At 38.0% G+C, this 19896-nt stretch overlaps 1 protein-coding gene across 2 annotated transcripts in view; it reads right to left on the bottom strand.

The window, feature by feature from the left end:
* Positions 1 to 509: 509 nt before the first annotated feature.
* BZW2 (basic leucine zipper and W2 domains 2) overlaps positions 510 to 19896 on the bottom strand; it is a 57093-nt gene continuing 37706 nt past the window's right edge. For both annotated transcript variants that reach the window (XM_030857138.2, XM_030857140.3), the window contains exons 7-12: positions 15945 to 16054; positions 11204 to 11374; positions 9257 to 9403; positions 8006 to 8144; positions 1420 to 1542; positions 510 to 748 (exon numbers count right to left, since the gene is read on the bottom strand). In XM_030857138.2, coding sequence (XP_030712998.2) covers positions 720 to 748; positions 1420 to 1542; positions 8006 to 8144; positions 9257 to 9403; positions 11204 to 11374; positions 15945 to 16054 — 719 coding nt within the window. In that variant the 3' untranslated portion in view covers positions 510 to 719. The remainder of the gene's footprint in view (positions 749 to 1419; positions 1543 to 8005; positions 8145 to 9256; positions 9404 to 11203; positions 11375 to 15944; positions 16055 to 19896) is intronic.

Raw genomic sequence — 19896 nt, 5'->3', positions numbered from 1 at the left:
GCAACGGGAGAGGCCACGACAGTGAGAGGCCCGCGTACTGCAAAATAAATAAATAAATAAATCACTTCTTGGTATTACTGCTATGTGCCTGTATTTTGGGGTTGATTTCTATTTCACTACAAAGATAAGTGAAGTGTATTAGTTATGATGATAAAAGGAACAGAAGTGTTTTCATAGACAAGAACAATTCAGCATTTTGGATGGGAAAAAAAAGCCTAACACTGAAATGTCATCTGTGTAAGAAGTCAGAACAGTAAAGAAATAAAAGCTCTGAAAATATAAGCCCAGATTTTTAAAAAGCCATTTATTTTAAAAAACTGTTTGTCAAATCACATACACGAGCAGATACACAACTACCAAAGTGGCCCTGTAATAGACACCAGTGGGGCATTCACCACACAGTACCTGAAAAATACAGCTAAAAAAGAGGAGTCTGTGGAGTATTTAATTTCAGACACCTACTGGACTCCCTGTTGAATGGCTTTAAGTTAGCATATAGTGAGTGAGAGGTAGAGTCCCAAGTATAATAGCTGATGCCTCAGGGCTCCATTTAAAAACAAAACAAAAACAAAAACCATTTCCCCCTCTGCACAAGGGAAGCCTATCCTATTTTTTTTTTTCCTTTGTGAAAACAGAAGCCAAGTTTCTCTTCTCAAATGGTTCAGCATTCCCCGTAAGAGTGTTGTGTGGTGACCTAGGTATTGTGCTTCTTGAGCTGTCTAATTTTCTTCACCTTCAGATTCAGATTCTAGGAGAGAAGAAAGAAAAGTCAGGTCATTTCTTCTGAGACACCTTTAAATAAGGTCATGAAAGAATTTCTACTCTATCTCCCTCCCCCACTAGACATTTTGCCTAGGCATCCATTTACTAGGTAAGAGAGTCATATAGAGGGCAGGCAGCAAACTTTTGCTCCTTTTTGCTTTTAAACGAAATTACCTTTCTAAAAATGGAACATGCTCAGAAATATTATTGGTGACGAAAACCATTTATATTTTTCTGGATCGGCAACTTTTCATGCTCAGTTGGATTAAGTCTCATCATTATTGTTCTTCCAACTTGTATTGCCATTTTAAATACCAGTCAACTGGTAAAGGCGCCATAAAAGTCGATATAATCCCATAAAAGTGATTAAGCCAAATGTATTTTTTTTCCTTTCACAGCTGCTGATTATTTCTTCCTCTTTGTCCCTTAAATTAGGAATAATTTAAGAGGTTTTGGTTTTGTTTTGTTTATCTTGCAGAAATTGTCATTGCCTTGATTCAGAAAGGAAGGCTAAGAGGTGGACAAAATGCTGTGGAACACACCTCAGAACTTTAGTTTTAGGAAGGCAAGAAAAATCTGTGGAGGGGGGAGCTATTTTGAATTGTAGTGAGAAAGGATTTGCTAAATGGTCACCAGAGTTGTTAAATGGAATCATACCTTCTTCTGCGTTTTGTAACCACTCAACAAATTTCTTCATCTGGTCAAGAAAAACACTTTTGCCTTTGGCAACATGTGCTTCTTTGTACCATTTCAATATCGCTTCTTCACTCAGCACATCAGCTGCAATTTCAAATCAAAGGTTTCAAAGCTACTACATACATGTCATGTTTTAAAGCAACTTCATGTCTTATAGTTTAATAGAAAGCAATCACTTCAAATATTAAAGCTCTTTTATAAAAGAAATTCGTATTGAAACTTATCAGAAGACAAGAACCAAGCTTATTTCCATACAGCGCAGTGCCCTGTGTATTGTAGTAGTTAGGGGAGGGATGGTGATGGGACTGGGACTTGAAAATCTCACAGTGCTAATTTGCTGGCAGGAAACTAGGTTATTTTGTAATTTTGCCAATGAATCATCAATTCCAGCCTTTCAGAACACTCTGTGTCCTGCCACCAACTGCAAACACATCTTGATTAAGCAGCAACCACAAATGACTGGTCTTTCAAGGGGATTTACTTTAGGAGGAAAAGAAAGCAAATGAAAAAAATGCAGACAGGATGCAATAACAATGTTAATAATTAAATATAATGATGAGCTTCCTGGGTGTACCATGGGACCAATACACACATAATCCAAAGTTCTACAGTACTCTATCGCTAAGTTCTAAATTTACTTCCCCACAGCACAATATCTAAATCACATGAGTAATGTTTTCCTTGTACACTGTTAGGAGAGAAACAAAAAGTGCTAAATTCCACAAATACTCCTTGATACCCTCAAGTTACCATTAATTTAGAATATTTAATGTTAAGAATAGAAAGGGGAATATGAAAAAAATAGCCTACAGACTTTGCCAATGTTCTAATGGGTTATCTTTTGGGATTTTGGTGTGGGAAATGGGATGGAAAACAGATAAAAAGGATTTATTATCATCCCCAACGCCTGCCCAATCCATTGCAAATGCTGATAAATCATTCTAATGATGTTTTTGCAGTTAAAATATACCTTTAACTTATGAAAACAAGAGAAATGATTTGATACTGGTTTCATTCAAAACCTCAGTGATCTTTTCATAACAAAAACTTTGTTTTTTTAAAATTAATAATTGGCTCTTGGATTCAACTGAAGAGGTCAAATTGACTAAAAATGCACATGACTGGTTTTAGAAAATATAAAGTTTGTTTTATTTTGGTCATTAAATACACTACATTTTGCAAAGGAAGAAGGAAGTCTAGATTTATTCATATATAAGGACTAGATATAAAAATTATAACCAGGAGCCCTAAGGAATTACTCTTAGCTTCTAGTCTTTTAGTTTCTTGTGCTTCCAGCTCCACACTCCCCACTCACAATGATGAAAGAATTCTCCTACCTCTTGCCATCAAAGTCCAGTTTTCATACCAATGAGGAGCAGATGCTTTACAGCTCAAGGAAGTGACCTGTTACTGGGTAAGATGGCTTTGCAGAAACCTTTCAGGAATGCTAATTAGCTCAAACATGGATTTTTAAAGTCCCTTTTATATAATTTGTTTTTATGACATGTTTAAAATGCCTGTGATTTAGACCAATAATTTCCAAACTCTTTTGATCATGCTCCCCTATCAGTAAGACAATTTTGAGTGTGTACACACAACATATGTGTATTTTTTGTTTTATAAATTATATGCATGTACTATAAAACTGCTATTGTTAATGTTATAAAACAAAACATAGAATTAAACATGTAAAGAGAAATTCTCTTTTTTCTCCTCCCCTTAATGAATCATGTTATGACACAATGTACAGGTTGGAAAGGCAACGGAGAGTGTAGTTTAGCGATACTCTTTGTCTCAGGTTTTCCTTCTGAAGGCTGAGAGCTCATTCTCTGAAGGTTGAGAGTTTTATTGCCCCACAGAGGCCGAAAGAGGCCATGCAACTACTAGAATACTTGTCAGTGACTGTGCTTGTGAAAAGGACAGTACATGACAGGTAAAACTTATAGGATGTCTCATCCACTGAAAATCAGACAAACTGTGCAGAGCTGAGTTCTTAGAAGAAGCTAATTTAGTAATAAACATCTGCTGCAAGACCAAATTTCTAGTCCCAGGGGAATAAAACAATAAAGAAGGGACATAAGCACCTACACAGGGCGACTTTGCGGCAAAGCACGAACACCAAAAAGAAAGTCAACTTTTGTGTAGGGAAACGTCTCATCTTAAAAGGAAGGAACTCCTTGACAAATGAAGAAGAGAAAGAACTTTTTTTTCCCACTAAGGAAAAGTAGGGAGAGGAGTTCATTATAACTGGGAGATGAAGATGACAAAGTGTTGGGATCTCCCAAAATGCACAGTAGGAATACGGAGGATCAGTAAAAGTACAGCAAGAAAGGAAGACATTCTACAATTGCACAGAACCCCCTCACATTACAGTACACTTCTCTCCCCTCGATGTGGCCAACTTCTTCATCATCTCTGGTGAAATACTTGTGTCCCTTGAGAGCCTTCCTTTTTCTTTCTCCAAGTCAGCTTCAGCTCTGAGTTAGGGGCCCCTCCTCTATCATCCTTTCACTCTTCATCAGCATCTATCTGTACGAGCCTTATTTTAGCCACTGACAAGGTGATTATGTTTCTTGATTTTCTTCTACACTCTGGAATCTAGGAAGTCAAGGACTATTTTGTTCAGCATCTCATTCCCAGCATTTAATAACATAAGACCTGCCATCTAGTTTGCATTCAATAAATGTATAATGTACAAATCGATGAACTTGATGTGAAAAACTAAATATGTCTCAATGTGTAGAGTTATAATTCAAAATTTGGGTTTTCACGAGGGTCAAAGAGACAATATTGTAAAAGTGGTTTGAGAACTGCAAAGTTTTAGGTAACGTTAGTTGTTTAAATATTTAAGTTGAAAACTGTGTCACTTGGAACTTAGAAAATTCAGTACTTTTTATTAGCAGTGGCACATAGGGACACAAGTCAAAAATAATTTACCTTAAAAAGTTGGCACTATATGGTGAGAAGGCAAATAACCTTTTTTTTTAGAACAAGAATAAGAAAATTCTTTTAGAAAAATGTGCGTGAGGAACAGAATTTAACCTAAGAAATATCTGCAAACAATAAAAGCCATGATAGAGATACTAATGGTACTTGAGAAGGTAGTTATATATTTTTCAGACCTACATGCTGAGACTATGGTACTTAGCTTCAGGAAGAAAGAAAATTATTTTAGAAAGTGAATAATGTGATATTTAAAAAGTAGTGATGAATTTACTATTTTTCTTACTGCCTTAGAAATATAAAAATCTAGATTTTAGTACAAAAAGTAAATCTTCACTGAGTGACCAATCACCACTTTCTCCTTTCATTGCCGAAAAGCATTATTATTTAAAGTTTATTCACTTTTATTCCACTGTTTTTTATATAAACATCTAAAAATACTTTAACAAAAATACTTTAACTAAAACATCTAAAAATACTTTAATAATATCATTCATTTAAGTAATTAGGTTTTCAAAGGGGACATGAGGAATCATACCCTCATGTTTCTGTTATCCTCAAGTTCTGGAAATACAGTAAGGTGGGTGTATGTAATAGAGACTTAAAATGGGAAAGAAAGGATTTCCATTACATTTTTGAAAATCTGCTTGAAAGCAAAATGTCAAGGGATCCACATCACTAGATAAAAGAAACAAAGACACTATTTGATTATTTGTAAAATGTATATGTGTGTATGGAATTAATGATAAGTATAATCTTAACCATGTTACCATGGTTCATGGGATTTGTCACTTCTCACATCCGATACCCTTTAGACCAGTGGTCCCGGATGAACAGTCACAGCATCACCTGGAAATTTGTTAAAACGCAAATTTGCGGGCCCAATGCTGTACCCACTGAATCAGAATCCCTGGGGAATCTGTTTTAACAAGCGCTCCAGGTGAGTCACGTGCACACGAGCACCGGGAAAGGAGTGCTTTAATACATGCTGTCCTCAAGCCTTCCTAGGCATATGAAATACACAACAAGAGCACCCAAATCCTCATAAAAAAAAATGAAATATATGTCTCCAGGTGCACAAGTGTTTGTTGGATGAAATAAGGTCAAAGTAAAAACTACTATTCAAAAGGGAAGGTAAACACAGTAACTCTCCTAACAGTAGTATGGAACAATCATTCCTTGGGGATTCCACGTTCTCAAGAGAAAAAATGCAATTATTTTACTAAAAAAAAACAGCCTGTATGTATAATTTTGTGGAAAATTATGAAATTACCTAGAAAATGACATTTAGTTTTAACTTTTCAGTGATATAGTTTAGGTTTCCATTTGTAAAGAGCTTCCTGATTTCATTTCCAAATAACTGAGCCAGAATAAAACTGTTATTGACACTTATCCCCCTGTGTTCCCTTGGGCCTGCTCATACTTGCCACAGACCTTACTAACTGAAACAATCTATTTTAAAAAGCTGACTACCTAGTTAATCAACGGCCTAAGGAAGAGCTAATGCCTCTTCTTTTTACTTCTCAGGGCCCACTGCTTGGTTATTTTATAATTTCAGGTCACTGTTCCCTAGCATTTGGGGCTGAAGAATAGGAAATAAAGCAATCAGTTTTGCTAGCTGTTTGTAGTTGTTATAAGAAGTTTAATAGGGAAGGATGTTGGCATTCATTAATGGTTAAAATGAGAAATTTGAAGAATAGGATTTTGATAGTTTATATGCCACTTAAATGCCTTTACTGATAAAAAGTAGTTTATTTTTTGTTTTTTTGAATTAAGTATAATAATGAAATGAGGTATTGCTGCAGACGAGGCTCAAACAACTACGTCTCAGTTAAAAACAAGGATTTCGGGCTTCCCTGGTGGCACAGTGGTTGGGAGTCCGCCTGCCGATGCAGGGGACACGGGTTCGTGTCCCAGTCCGGGAAGATCCCACATGCCACGGAGCGGCTGGGCCCGTGAGCCATGGCCGCTGAGCCTGCATGTCTGGAGACTGTGCTCCACAACGGGTGAGGCCACAGCAGTGAGAGGCCCATGTACCGCAAAAAAAAAGCAAAGAACAAGGATTTGGTAAGAGACACTGTTCGGTTGGGCTGGCTATTAAACAACAAGAAAGGAAATTATGTGTTTAGGCAGCTAGTTTATAAACAGTTTGCTTTTCTGTAGTGGAAAATATTGACCACTCACGAAGCAAATGTGAAACCTATCCCACAGGCCTCTCTACCAGTTTAAAATGGGGCCAGCTGTGGCCAGTGTGGACAGAATGGCTACTGGCTGCGGGGGGCTGCTCCTCTTTCTTGGCTCCTGGGTACCACAGGTGGGTTGGCCATAGGACCTGCAGGTTTGGTTCTGATGGGTCACCTAGACTTAAGACATTGCTATCTCATGACCCTGGGTATCATTTAAGCCCTAGTTTTAGGACATTGCTATCCCATGACCACATCCAAGAGGGCCAATTCAGATCTGGCCACAGAAAAACACCTATTACTGAATTTCAAATGGGACTTGGCAGTCATCACAGTCTCCCACTGATATGGAAATTGTGCCAAATACCTTAGTGCTGAGAAAGCAAAAGATCACCCAAACCCTTGTGGGCAAGACGTATGCATTTGAAGAATCTGGACAGCCAGTTAAAACTCTTTGTGAAATGCTATTAAACGTTTTAAAAACAGCTAGTAATCAGTAATGTAAAATTTTTACATTCCAAATGTCCAACTTGTCATTCAAGATAGACAACTTTAAGAACACATCAAAAAGAAAAGAAACATTTGGTTGGTATTAATTTATACTTTAGCCTTTTCTGTGTTATGCCATTTAAGATAGCAGTAACTTCTAATTAACATTTTATAATGTTCAAAACATCTCGTTTCTTAAGTGTTCCTTCCCCCCCCCCCCCGCCTCATAAAACTACAAACACCTAGACCAAAGAAGAGTCCAGGATCATTTTCTTCATATACTATAGGTATAGAGATTGAGATCAGTTAAAACCCTAATAGCTAAAGATGTTAAAAAAAAAAAAACAACCCTAATAGCATTCATTTTTAATAAACTGGCTGTGCCAGTTGTCATGGCAACCTAATCCTTATAAATACAATAACAAGACAGTAAATGTGAAGTTCTAAAAATAGCCATTTCCTTGGAAAACAGTACAATGGCTGGGCCAAATAACTAAACTGCAAAGTGAAAAGCTAGTTATTTCAGTAATTTTAAAGTCAGCTTTATGGCATCTGAAAAGGTATGAACATACTATATGTAACCACTTGGTAATCACCGTTGTTATAGCTAATCCTTACGATGCAAAAACAGACCTTATTTTTTGTAATTACAGTCTTTTTCACCATCCCTCCCCACCAAAATTATTAGTTCATCACCAGTCTTCTAGCAATTTCCACCAGTGACAAGTGTACAGGGGCCTATTCAGGCTGGTTCCTCAGGCCACGCATGTCTACGGTGTTTGCACCTTCTCTCTCTACATAATATGGCTGCATCACTAAAACTCAAAGACTATCATTAACCTATATCCCCCTCTGCCTCACCCCCTACTCTGTCCCTCGAAAAGCTTCAACAAAACATAGAAACATAGTGGCAGGATGACATAGATACACACCTTTATAAAAAAGAACCACGATCTTCTGAAAGGCTTTCATGAAATGGATGTTGTCATAACAGTACTCTTGCACCTTCTGGAGGAGGATCAGCTCTGACTGGCCTTGGGAGCTGAACACAGCCAGGAGTGGAGCGTATTGCTGGAACAGAAGTGGGGAGTAAAACCATTTACTCTCGTGAGAGGTGCAGGGCTGACACCACTTGAATCATAACAATAATCTGGAGGTTTGCTTAGAAAATCTTCACTTTGAGGATTATCTTATTCTAATATTGTGACCAATCAAAATGAATTTTTTTATCCCTGCACCTTATCAGATTTCTCTCGCTGTACCCACTAAAAGCAACCAAATATGAAATTCTGACTATATTAAAGATAACTGCCATGCTACTGTGTCTGTCTAATGGGTCCTGTGAAAATAAGACAGAGTTCCTAAGTTCCAAAGGTTCCCAGGGCTGCTGTGACCCCTCCATCACTGAAGTGTGGCTCTGCCACTGGAAGAGTGGGCATCTCCTTCCTAAACATCGCAGACCCCCCACATGTCATCTTTATGGTTTTGTTCATACTGTTCCCTTCGTCCCAAATGACCTTGGCTTCCAGTTGTTTGGCTGTTGTTTTCTCTAAGACCTACTCAGCTCAACACTTAACTCCTCCTCTGAGCCTTCCCTGGTCAACTTAACCTGCATAGGCTACTCACTGCTCTGTCTTCCTAAATACTGAGAGTAATCTGAATTTACATCCTACCTAGTTTAAACTAGGTACCTGTTGATTTCCCAATTCAAGTGTAAACTCTGAAGGCAGGCTCTAAGTCTTCCACTTGTCTTAAGACACTTTTATAGGGAGAGGACAATAAAAGCAAAAACATATGTATCTCCCCACAAAAATATACAATTTACACAATCGGTTGATTTCTTCCACCACTCAGTTTTCAAATTCTAATGTCAGCTTGTAGTTTACTTAAAAAATACTCATTAAGAATTTTTATCACGTAGAAGGAGAACCAATAGTTAGACTATATTTCCCTTTAAATATTGAATATATGACTATTCTGTGGATTTTCTGACATTGTTTTTAGTAAGAATTTACCCTTAGGTATTTCATAAGCTCTTACATCTGAAACATTTTAGGTAGTGGCAAATTTGAAAAGAAAAACACTAGGAAGTATGTGTTTGGACTGATTAGAACACATCTATCACATTGTTAAGAGCTGCAGTTGGCCTGCAGCCAAGACTGTGCCTTGTTGGGACCTGGTACCTTCAGATGCTTGAGGGCTTGCTCGGCAACGAGCTCTTCCTTCTTGTTCCATTCCACAGCGTTCATTATACAGGTCCACAGCAGTCCAATCACTGCTGTTTCTGGAAGATCATTCCTCTTCATTTCTTCTTTAACATAGAGCACCACCTAAATTTCACAAAAAAAGGAGTCAGAGAGTAACAGACAGATAGGGAGTTCCCCTCTCACTGTGCCCGATCAGTAAAAGGTTAGGGGCAGACAAATATTCTGCTCAGTTCCTCCCTTCCTGGCATATACTCTCCAGTTACGAGAGGCAGGAAAAACACAATGATTTGTTCTCAAAGCAGATTTATTTTTAGTCCCCAAATTAATAGGCTTATCTCTGGCCAGGAGGTGCTGGATAATAGAAAATAAAAAAAGAGAATCGTGGTTTCTTAGGGGCTATACTCTTACAGGCAGGAACCCCTTTGAGTAAAGCAGGGCAAAGATTATTTAAGCCAGTTTGACTTTCTGGGGTTTGAAGAAGGCAACAGAGCTGTGAATTTTTACTTCCGATCCTTAACTTTAAACCTCTTGAAAAATGTCTTGGGCTTGTACAAGGCATTCTCTGCAATTCATCCTCTAATTATCGCTTTTGATGATCCTCATGCCTCATGTAAATAAACTGTAAAGTGCAAAGACTTTACATATGATACATATCAAAGCAGCAACCCTCAGCAGGCTATTTTCCCTTCAGAGTTACTTTTAAATATGCAAATGTATCCTAAAACCTGATCGTACGGAATAAAATCTGCCTAACAGTGTATCTTATATGAAACTTGTTTGGAAAAATCTTTCTCCTTTTGAATAGAATCACAAATAGAGGTGAGGGCCTCAGAAGTGATTAAAAACCATAATATCAATATATCTCACGTGTACTTCTTTGTGAGTAGTACAGCTATTTTTCTCCCTTCCTTTTTTTTAATGAAAATACGTTGCTTTCTTTCCTGCTGGCCTGGGGTACAGAGGGGTCAGCTGTGGGTTAAGCAGCCTTTGAGAACCGAAGGAACTGGGAAGTCCTAGTCCCCCAGCTGCAAAGAAAGGTGACATGTCTGCACCTAAAGGTATCGCAGTGTTATTTGGTTTGCTTTTTTTTCCCCATGTTAAATCATGTTCAAGTTCTTTGCTTGGAGAAAGATTACTGAATATATTGCTGACCTTAATGCCATGAGACTTAGGACCAACACCTTCACCTGCTGGACAGCATCAGTCCGGAATTCTCCAGTCTTAAACCGCAAAAGGTACCTTGCAAGGCTGCGAGCACGCAGGATAGTGAGGATTTGGGACTTGGGAGTAAGTGGCAAAAGGAAAGGACTCTTTATGCAATTTTTGAATTATCATGTAAAAGTTTTTAAAGTTCAAATAGGAAGTTTTCTTCAGGCAGGACTTAAAAAAAAAAAAGATACAATCATAGCCATATGAAAGATAGCTATACAAGAAGGTAGTATTTATGTTATATGAATACGCAACTATTATGAGTGGGATCCAATGAGCCACTGGTCCAACTGGTCTTTACCCATGATATGACTGCAAAATCACCCCTTTTTTGTCTTAAAATTAAAACCTATATATATTCACCCAATACTTAACCATATTATGTAATCTGCAATAAAATGGGAAAACCACCATAAATCGAGGTATACTGCTAGTGGAGAGTAAATCTATTCAACAGATGAAACATTCTGACAACCATAGCAACCTGGTAAATAAGTCACTTGTGTGGAAATACTCATTATTTTCTGGAACATCCTGGAGGAGTCTGAATCAATACTTTGAAATCGAGCTCATTTAAATGGTATGAAAAGGGCCTCGGGTTCATAGCAATAAACAAAGGGAGGTCTCCTTAAGGGAGGTAAAGCTTGTGCTGCACAGGCTACATCATCCCTCTCGCTGAACGGGTTTGCAGTGATGTCAGTCCATGGTCCCCACCTCCTTGATCGGGCATTCCTGAGAAAGACGCTCCTGGAGCTCCTTCTGCAGCTCCTTCCTGGTGCCCAGGGACTGCTGGACTCGGAGGAAGTCAGAGAGCTCCTTAAGACCTGCGTCAGTGAAGTACTGAGCAAAATGATCCACGCTCTGTCTGTTAACTGGAAAGAGCTCCTGGGAGAGAAAAGAAGAGAGACTGTTACACAACATGCCATTCACATTTCAGCAAGCGTAAAGAACAACATTTTCATATTAAGAGAACACTTAGAATATCTCATATTTGGAAGAAAAGAAGAAGGATGGAGTTTTTCAAAAGAATAAATCTCGGATATATTTCTTGAGCATCTGCTAAGGTACCTTCCAAAATTAGGCAATTTGACAAAGAAAGAGAATAAAAAATGCTAAGCAAATTACATAAACTAGTTGCACTCATTTGGCACTGCTATTTCCTTTTACTTTAATCAAAGTGCAGCACGTACAAAAACAGAGCTAAATTTGCTAAATTAAGTACCAATAAGATGATAACCCTGAATAACGTTGGGATTATTTTAAACCGACTAGAAAAAACTGAAATCATTAACCACACTGTTTCCTTAACTATGAGTTAACAGACCAAAGCCAGTTTTAGTAATGCTGAAATGATCTGAGATAATATGAGGAAAACAACATTGACTATTATCATCTCGAGGACCTCTATTCAGCATTTCATTAAGGAAAATGCTGCTATTATTCTAAAATAACAGCTCAGAGCTAAAGGGAATTTTTGTTGTATCTCTTAACGATGGTGGCTCTAAATTAAGTTCACGGCGAGATCTAATCTAAATCCGCCCTACCATCTCTTCAGTTCATTACATAATTCTGTTGGAAATTTTTTAAAAGAGCAGCACACCATGGCTGCTCTCATATTCTCACCTCACTTCCATTTCACCTTACACAGCTCCGCAGAGTCTCAGGAACACTTAGTCATGTTCTAACCCTGTGTGACGCCAACACCCAACTAAGAAAGGAAGGCAATTTTCAAAGCTCTCACATTTTTCAGACTGCTGCAGAGTCTATAAAATAGATCCAAACTTTTATGATGGTGAGATTTGCATATATAGATGGCCAATGGCTATGTGGCTTCAATAAAAATCTCAGAAGAAAGATCTGCAACGAGTTTGCCACCAAGCATAGGGACATAGCCAGATGGCTTCTGTCATGACTCAAATTTCAATATTCTCTGTACCATCATCCCATAATTTGCCTTGTTGAGTCATCAGTTTCAAAATGTCAGAACAGAGTTGGTGGGAGCAGCTATCAAACACACATTCATGTTAAAGCAAACATTTCATACCTGACTGAAATGTTGTCACTGATATTTATTCTACCATTCAAGAGGCCTTTCAAATTTGTGGGGGCAGGGAACTAGTTTAATTTTGAGTTTCTTCTATGAATCAAGAGGTGGTGGGCATTTTACTCATAATTGTAGAAAGTAGAAATTTTTCTACAAAAATAAACTAAGTCTCAACAAGGCTAAGCAGCTTGACCCAAATTATGCAGCCAGAAATATTTAAGGGCATAGCCGTGTGACCCCAAAGGCAATAATTACTCTGTTACTCGTGCCAGCATTCAATACTCAATTTAGGGAGAATGTGATTGCAAATTCTGATGGAAAGTTATGTTCAGAGTAAGACATCATCAAACATGTTACTAGTGGTTTTTTATTTATTTTTATGAACTATAACCACAGTCCTTATGAATGATACGTAACATCTTAAAAATTATTATTCAGATCAAACTGAGCTAAAATCAGTATAAATCATGTCATGACCTTTACTAACTTGGAACATAGTTTGCATTTGTTACAAAAATCCTACCCAAGGCTTCCCTGGTGGCACAGTGGTTGAGAGTCCGCCTGCCGATGCAGGGGACACAGGTTCGTGCCCAGGTCCGGGAGGATCCCACATGCCGTGAAGCGGCTGGGCCCGTGAGCCATGGCCACTGAGCCTGCGCGTCCGGAGCCTATGCTCCGCAACGGAAGAGGCCACAACAGTGAGAGGCCCGCGGACTGCAAAAAAAAAAAAGAAAAATCCTACCCAGGTAAAAACCTTTATCACCTCATCCCTAGATTAAGGTCTCCCTACTTCTGCCCTTCCTCCTGAATCTGCTCCCAATGCAACAGCCAGAGAGATCCTGTTAAGACCCCAAAATCACATTATGCACGTTTTGCAGAGACTTTTCCAAAAAACTTCTCATCTTACTCAGAATAAAAGCCAAAGTTCTTAGATGATAGGGGACCTGCTATGACTCTGACCTGATCTCCTACATTTTTGCTCTTACTAATTACCCTCTCTTTCTTGCTGTCCCCAACATGCCACGCCTCAAAGCCTTTGCATTTTCTGCTGCCTTTGCCTGGAATACTCTTCCTGGAGATATCTAAATAGATCGCTTCTTCACACAAATGTCACCTTATCAGAGAGGCCTTCTCATACCACACTGACACTCCTCAGTGCTTCCCTATTTAGTTTTTCTCTTGGAGCACTCTTCACTTTTTATTATACCATGTATTATTTTAATTGTTTATTTAGTTTATTGCCTGTCCCCCTGAAACAGAATGTAAGCCCCATAAAGGCACAGGTTGCCTGCTTGATTTCTTTCAATATCTTCAGCTCCTAGAAAAGTTTCTAGCCAATGTCTTGATCATTGTTCCCTTTTCCAGGGATGGGGGCATGATATCAGGCAGGCATGGTTCTAAGGCACAGCCACCCTGTCCTCATGGAGTTTCTGTAGAAACTGCTACCTATGCTTTTCATGTTCAAAACATATGTAGACAAAGAAACCTAGCAAGAACAGTTAAATGATATGTATTTTTCAAAAAGGAAATACATTAAAAAATTTTTAATGAAGTAACCTAATTAAGTTAACCAAGCTCTGCCTATTGGCATCTTTAAGGAACCATGCTTTAAGAAATAACTGAGTCTTTTGTGGTTAAGTTGTAATTGTATCTTTGTTCCTAATAATTCACCCCCCACCCCTCTCCCTTAAACAAGTATTCAGTGAAGACCCTCCTTGCTGTATCTGTCTCCACAAGTGGAGAAGTAGCCCATGAGTGGACTAAATCTTCCTACCCCACGCCAGGCTTCTCCGTGATTTCTTCTGACGAAAGAAGGTGAGCTTTTAAAGCACCAGAATGTCTCCCTTCAGTCACCTGTGTTCCTGTCCTCTACCATGAGGACAGAATAGCCCAGATATGAGCTGCTCCTTCAGCCTGGGACCCAGAATGAAAGGGCTGGGGCCTTGCCAAGATACAGCTAATCCACAGACTCAGGGACACGAATATATTCCTTCATATGAACTTCCACCCACATCAGCAACCTATTCACTTGTCTTCTGTGACTTCTATATACCCTTCATTGCTAGAGAGTAGGTTCCATGAAGGCAGGAAACTTTTCTGTCCTGTCTCTACTGGCTCCACAGCTTCTAGGACTGTGCCTGGCACAGAGCAGGCACTTAATAAATATAAGTTAAATGAAAAGTATTATCAGTGGCAGAAATTAACAAGAATCTAGACTTAATTTTTCTTCTTTATCATATTCTAAAGACTTCCAAGACCCAAATAGGGCTATTTTAGGTAAACCTCAAGAGATAAAGGAATTTAAAGTCATTGAAAATAAAAGAGTTTATTACAATGAGCCAGATTTGGAATTATCCCATGAATCAACACCCTTGCACAGAACACAATGGAAGAGAAAACAGATAAGTAACTAGGTAAAGAGAAGATGGCAAGCATGTCTTGCAATTTTAGACTTTGTCCTAAAATTTTAAAAGCAATTTCACTTGAAGCAATCTCTGTCATCTGCACAGCTGTTGCTTCTGGCAGAAATTATAGGGAGCAGATAGGAATTATGAGGACAAAATATTTTTCTTGATTTTCTTTGAAAAAACAAAGAGAAATAAAAATATAATCAAGCAATCATGATACTGGGAGCTTCAAATTACTACTATTAACTTGTTAGCTTTCTTAAATAAGTATTTCCAAGGAATCTTAGTATAAACAAGGAATCTTCCTTAACCTTTTTTTTTTTTTAAAATGTTTTATTGAAGTATAGTTGATTTAAGCTTATAGTTTTGTTTTGTTTTGTTTTTTCCGGTATGCGGGCCTCTCACTGTTGTGGCCTATCCCGTTGCGGAGCACAGGCTCCGGACGCGCAGGCTCAGCGGCCATGGCTCACGGGCCCAGCCGCTTCACAGCATGCGGGATCTTCCCGGACTAGGGCACGAACCCGTGTTCCCTGCATCGGCAGGCGGACTCTCAACCACTGTGCCACCAGGGAAGCCCAACCTTTTATTTTGTTAACAAACTAACGTGTATTTGAGGTCAGTGTCATTCACCTACGACCCAAGATAATCACAAATATCTAATTAGGTGGGATCGATGTGACTTTAAATTTCATATTAAAACTTTACATTTCTATAGTTATTAGCTGCGAAAGAGTTAATTCTGATAAATGTTATCACTATGTCAACAAACTTCTAAATTTGAAAGTCTCTGTACTCCCTATGACTCCTTAATTTTATCATTCCATTTATTTATGCAACAAAGATTAAACTGGAATTAGTTTCTATCTGCCAATAATACAGAAATAAAAAGAACCATGTTCCAATTCGACATAGACTCGGGCATTTCAGTTATGTATTACATCACAATTGACAGAGCCAAGGCAGAAGCATGAAACATACAACCCTTTGCCCAGACAACACTTACAAGTAGCCTCTTGTCTAAGTTGGCTTTTCTCAAAGAGGAGGTAACAGAGTTGGCATCTTTTTCTGCCATCCATGCTTTAAAAAGCTTGACAGCAAATGAGGCTGCAATGCCTGTTAAAAAAAAAAAAAAAAAAAAAGAGTAAACCTTTCATAACAAAAACCACTTGTGATGATGTACAAGGCAACATTTCCCATTAGGCGTCCCGAAATGACTAAATAACTCAAAGACTTGATTTGGCACAAAGGAAAAATGGAAAGCTCTCTAGGCACTGTACTATTCATTATTCAAGAAAATATTTTCATAAGAAGGGAAAAAAAATGTTAAAGTACTTTTCAAAGTTGGACTCCCTAATTCCAACCTGTTATAACTGTAAATTTATTTATTTTTACCTTGGTCAAAACCAGATTCAAAGCCAAGGATCTTCTAATGTTTTGCCTCTATTTCACCCTGTGGTTCACCAGTATTTCATATTTTTAACCGTGATCCTGAGGTACATCAAATAAATCGAAAGCCATAAAACTGAAATGTCAACATGTCAACTAATTTGCTGATAAATAATATCAGTGAAAGAACATCAATGGTGACCGGTATAAATATATAAAGCTATAGATGAACATGCATCATTTACTTCACAGTTTTGCTTTTTGTAAAAAGCATTTTAAAATATTCACGAGTTAAGGTATGAAAATGTCAGTGCTGTTTTAAGCTGAAATCTTTTCTGGATATTTTAAAAGAGATTTTAAAAATAGCTATGTTGGGCTTCCCTGGTGGTGCTGTGGTTGAGCGTCCGCCTGCCGATGCAGGGGACACGGGTTCATGCCCCGGTCCGGGAGGATCCCACATGCCGCGGAGCGGCTGGGCCCGTGAGCCGTGGCCGCTGAGCCTGCGCGTCCGGAGCCTGTGTTCCACAGCGGGAGAGCCCACAACAGTGAGAGGCCCGCGAACCGCAAAAAAAAAAAAAAAAAGAAAAGAAAAGCTATGTTAATCAGGAATCTACTCAATTACATACCCATATTTATAATAAGATTTATTTCCAACATAAATAATCAGATAACTAATAGCTTTTCTGTGAACACTCCAGATTTCTAAATTAATGTTGCATTTGTTTAATGAAGAGTTAAGGAGTAGTTGAAATATTAAACTGATTTTTCTGAGTTGAAGGCTTCAGTATCGTTGATGGTCTAAGCAGTGTCTATTCTCCTTTCCTCTTTCCTAAGAGAGTTCCCATGTTGCTCAGGCCAGGTGACTTCCATCTAATTAGTCTAAGCCCTGGCACCACCTTCTTCTGCAATGATTAGCCTAGTGATCTAAGTTGTTGGCCATAGCATCCCCCAACAATTACTACTGGGTGGGACATGTGGCCAATTTCAGCCAATCAGCTGAAGGCAAGATAAATTATCCTATGTTCAGAAGTCTCTTCTACTGAACCTGAATGAAGACGCCTGTGCCATAACTGGACTAGCAGACTTCTTTTAAAGGCTAAGGAGTCCACCCTTGGAATGAAGTCGATGCTATGGTAATGGGGGAAAATGCCTGAGTCCCGAATGAGATTGCTGTTCACCCTGAAGTCTGCTCTGCTTTTATATTTATTGTTACATAAGAAATAAATGCCCTTGGTGGGGCTGGGTGGGGGGAATAACTTAGAAGGTTGGAATTAATATATACATACTACTATATATAAAATAGGTAACAAACAAGGACATACTGTATAGCACCATGAACTATACTCAATATTTTATAGTAACCTATAAGGGAAAAGAATCTGAAAAAGAATATGTGTGTGTGTGTGTGTGTGTGTGTGTGTGTGTGTGTAACTGAATCACTCTGCTATACATCTGAAACTAACACAACATTGTAAATCAACTATACTGCAAAAAAAAAAAAAAAAATTTAAAAAAAAGAAAGAAAGAAAAAAAGAAATGCCCTTGTATACAAATTTGAGTCTTGTCTTCCAGTTACTTGCTGGTAAACAAATTCAATTGAGATATATATATAAAATATAATTTATACAGACACCAACTTTACCCAATTCTTTTCTTTTGAATAGCAGAGAAACTAAGCCCCCCAAATTGTCTATGACAATAACACCTGTGATATGACCTGGAGAATTTTATGTTATCAACTTGTTGACCTGGATTTTTAACATTACCATTCGTTCCAAAAGTCAATATAAAACATAATATAAATTTATGTAATTAAATAAAAATAAAGATAACAGATCTTGTAATCCTCATTGCAAGTAAGAGAAATAAAGCATGCTTGAAACTAGGAGTCTAAAAACCAGGCTCAAACCTATCATTTTACATTAAAAGTGGCTCTTGGTGGAAGGACTGGAGAAATTTCTTTGTACTTGAGATTCTACTGAGTGGAGGGTCTCCCCATAGCCATTTGTTGGGTGGGAGGTTGGGGAAAAGGTATAATTTCATAATCCCTTCCTATTTGGGAAGCAGAAGCTTAATACTTTTGTTTCTAGAGATGCTGGAGCATAAAGAAAAACCATAATGACATAGGTACTACATAACTTCCATAACAAAGGTATTTTTCTTCTCCTTTCCTACCCCTCTAACATTTTACCATAAAAAATTTTAAACATAAGAAAAGTTGAACAATAAACACTCATTTACTCACCATCTAGATTCTGTAACAGTTAATATTTTGCTGCATTTGCTTTATCAGGTCTGTCCATTTATCCTTCTAATAATTTATTTTTTAATACATTTCAAAAGAAATTGTATACATCACTTAGGTTTTTAATACAACCAGAAAGGCAATTATTTTCTGTTATAAACACTAGGAATAATCTGATGTAATTAATATTTACTGTTTACATTTTATCTTGTCTTCCTAGTATAAAATGTCTAGTACCATAAGTAAAACACGAAGGATCATGAATTCTCTTCAGGAGAATACTTTAAAGTGCTATAGTATTAACAATATATTAATAACAATTAGAGAGCCTGAAAACTATAGAGAATCTCTAAATAATATCATTTGACTCTTGGTTTACTATTCTTTTTCTTTTTTTCGGTACACGGGCCTCTCACTGTTGTAGCCTCTCTCGTTGCGGAGCACAGGCTCCGGACATGCAGGCTCAGCGGCCATGGCTCACGGGCCCAGCCGCTCTGCGGCATGTGGGATCTTCCCAGACCGGGGCACGAACCCGCGTTCCCTGCATCAGCAGGCGGACTCTCAACCACTGCGCCACCAAGGAAGCCCTAGTTTACTATTCTTTTCTCAGCTACAAGAAACTGTAACTCATTTCACTGCAGGTATTAATGAGGCTGGGACTTCACATTTATAGGAGAAAAACCAAGTTCTAAGAAGAAACAGATGTTTTCACAAAAGCTCTTTTATTTTTAAGAAAAAAAGAACTCTTTGTTTTGTGTTGCATTATAATTTGAATATCATTATCCTCCTGCAAGAAAAAAAGCCCACTTTTGTATTATTCTATAATCAAGTAATCATATGTATGCCCATCAAACTCTTAATGTCTTAAAATTAAAGCAAAACTCTGAGGCAGCCACCTGGACTTCTAAAACAGAATGAATATCTTAAAAATGTGATCTAAATGAACATTTGAGCACAACATCTTGAGGGGAAACAGTTCAGAAGAATGGCCCCAACCAGGGAAATGAAAAACTGTTTAAGGGGGCATTTAGGAATGTGAAGGGCCATTTTTGGCTATTCTGCTAAATGCAGGTGGGTGTTTTAGGCTGGCATTCTGTGTCTGAGGGCAAAAAGGTTAAATGACTCACAAAGCACAAAACAGTCCTGCACAATGAAGCAATGTCCCAACAAAGTATGCCAGTAAGCATCTATGTTGAGAGAAATGGTTTGGACCAGATCAATTTCAGGGTATTTGACCTAGGCATTGAGTCTTAAACCAAAAATTCCAGCTTATTATTATTCTTTATTTGTCTTTGTATAGGTGTGCATATTTTTTCTCCTAATT

The sequence above is a fragment of the Globicephala melas genome, chromosome 9 (assembly GCF_963455315.2).
Source record: "Globicephala melas chromosome 9, mGloMel1.2, whole genome shotgun sequence".
Lineage (NCBI taxonomy): Eukaryota > Metazoa > Chordata > Mammalia > Artiodactyla > Delphinidae > Globicephala > Globicephala melas.
The sequence above is the reverse complement of the archived record's forward strand: the minus strand, read 5'-3'. Positions and strand labels throughout refer to the sequence as shown.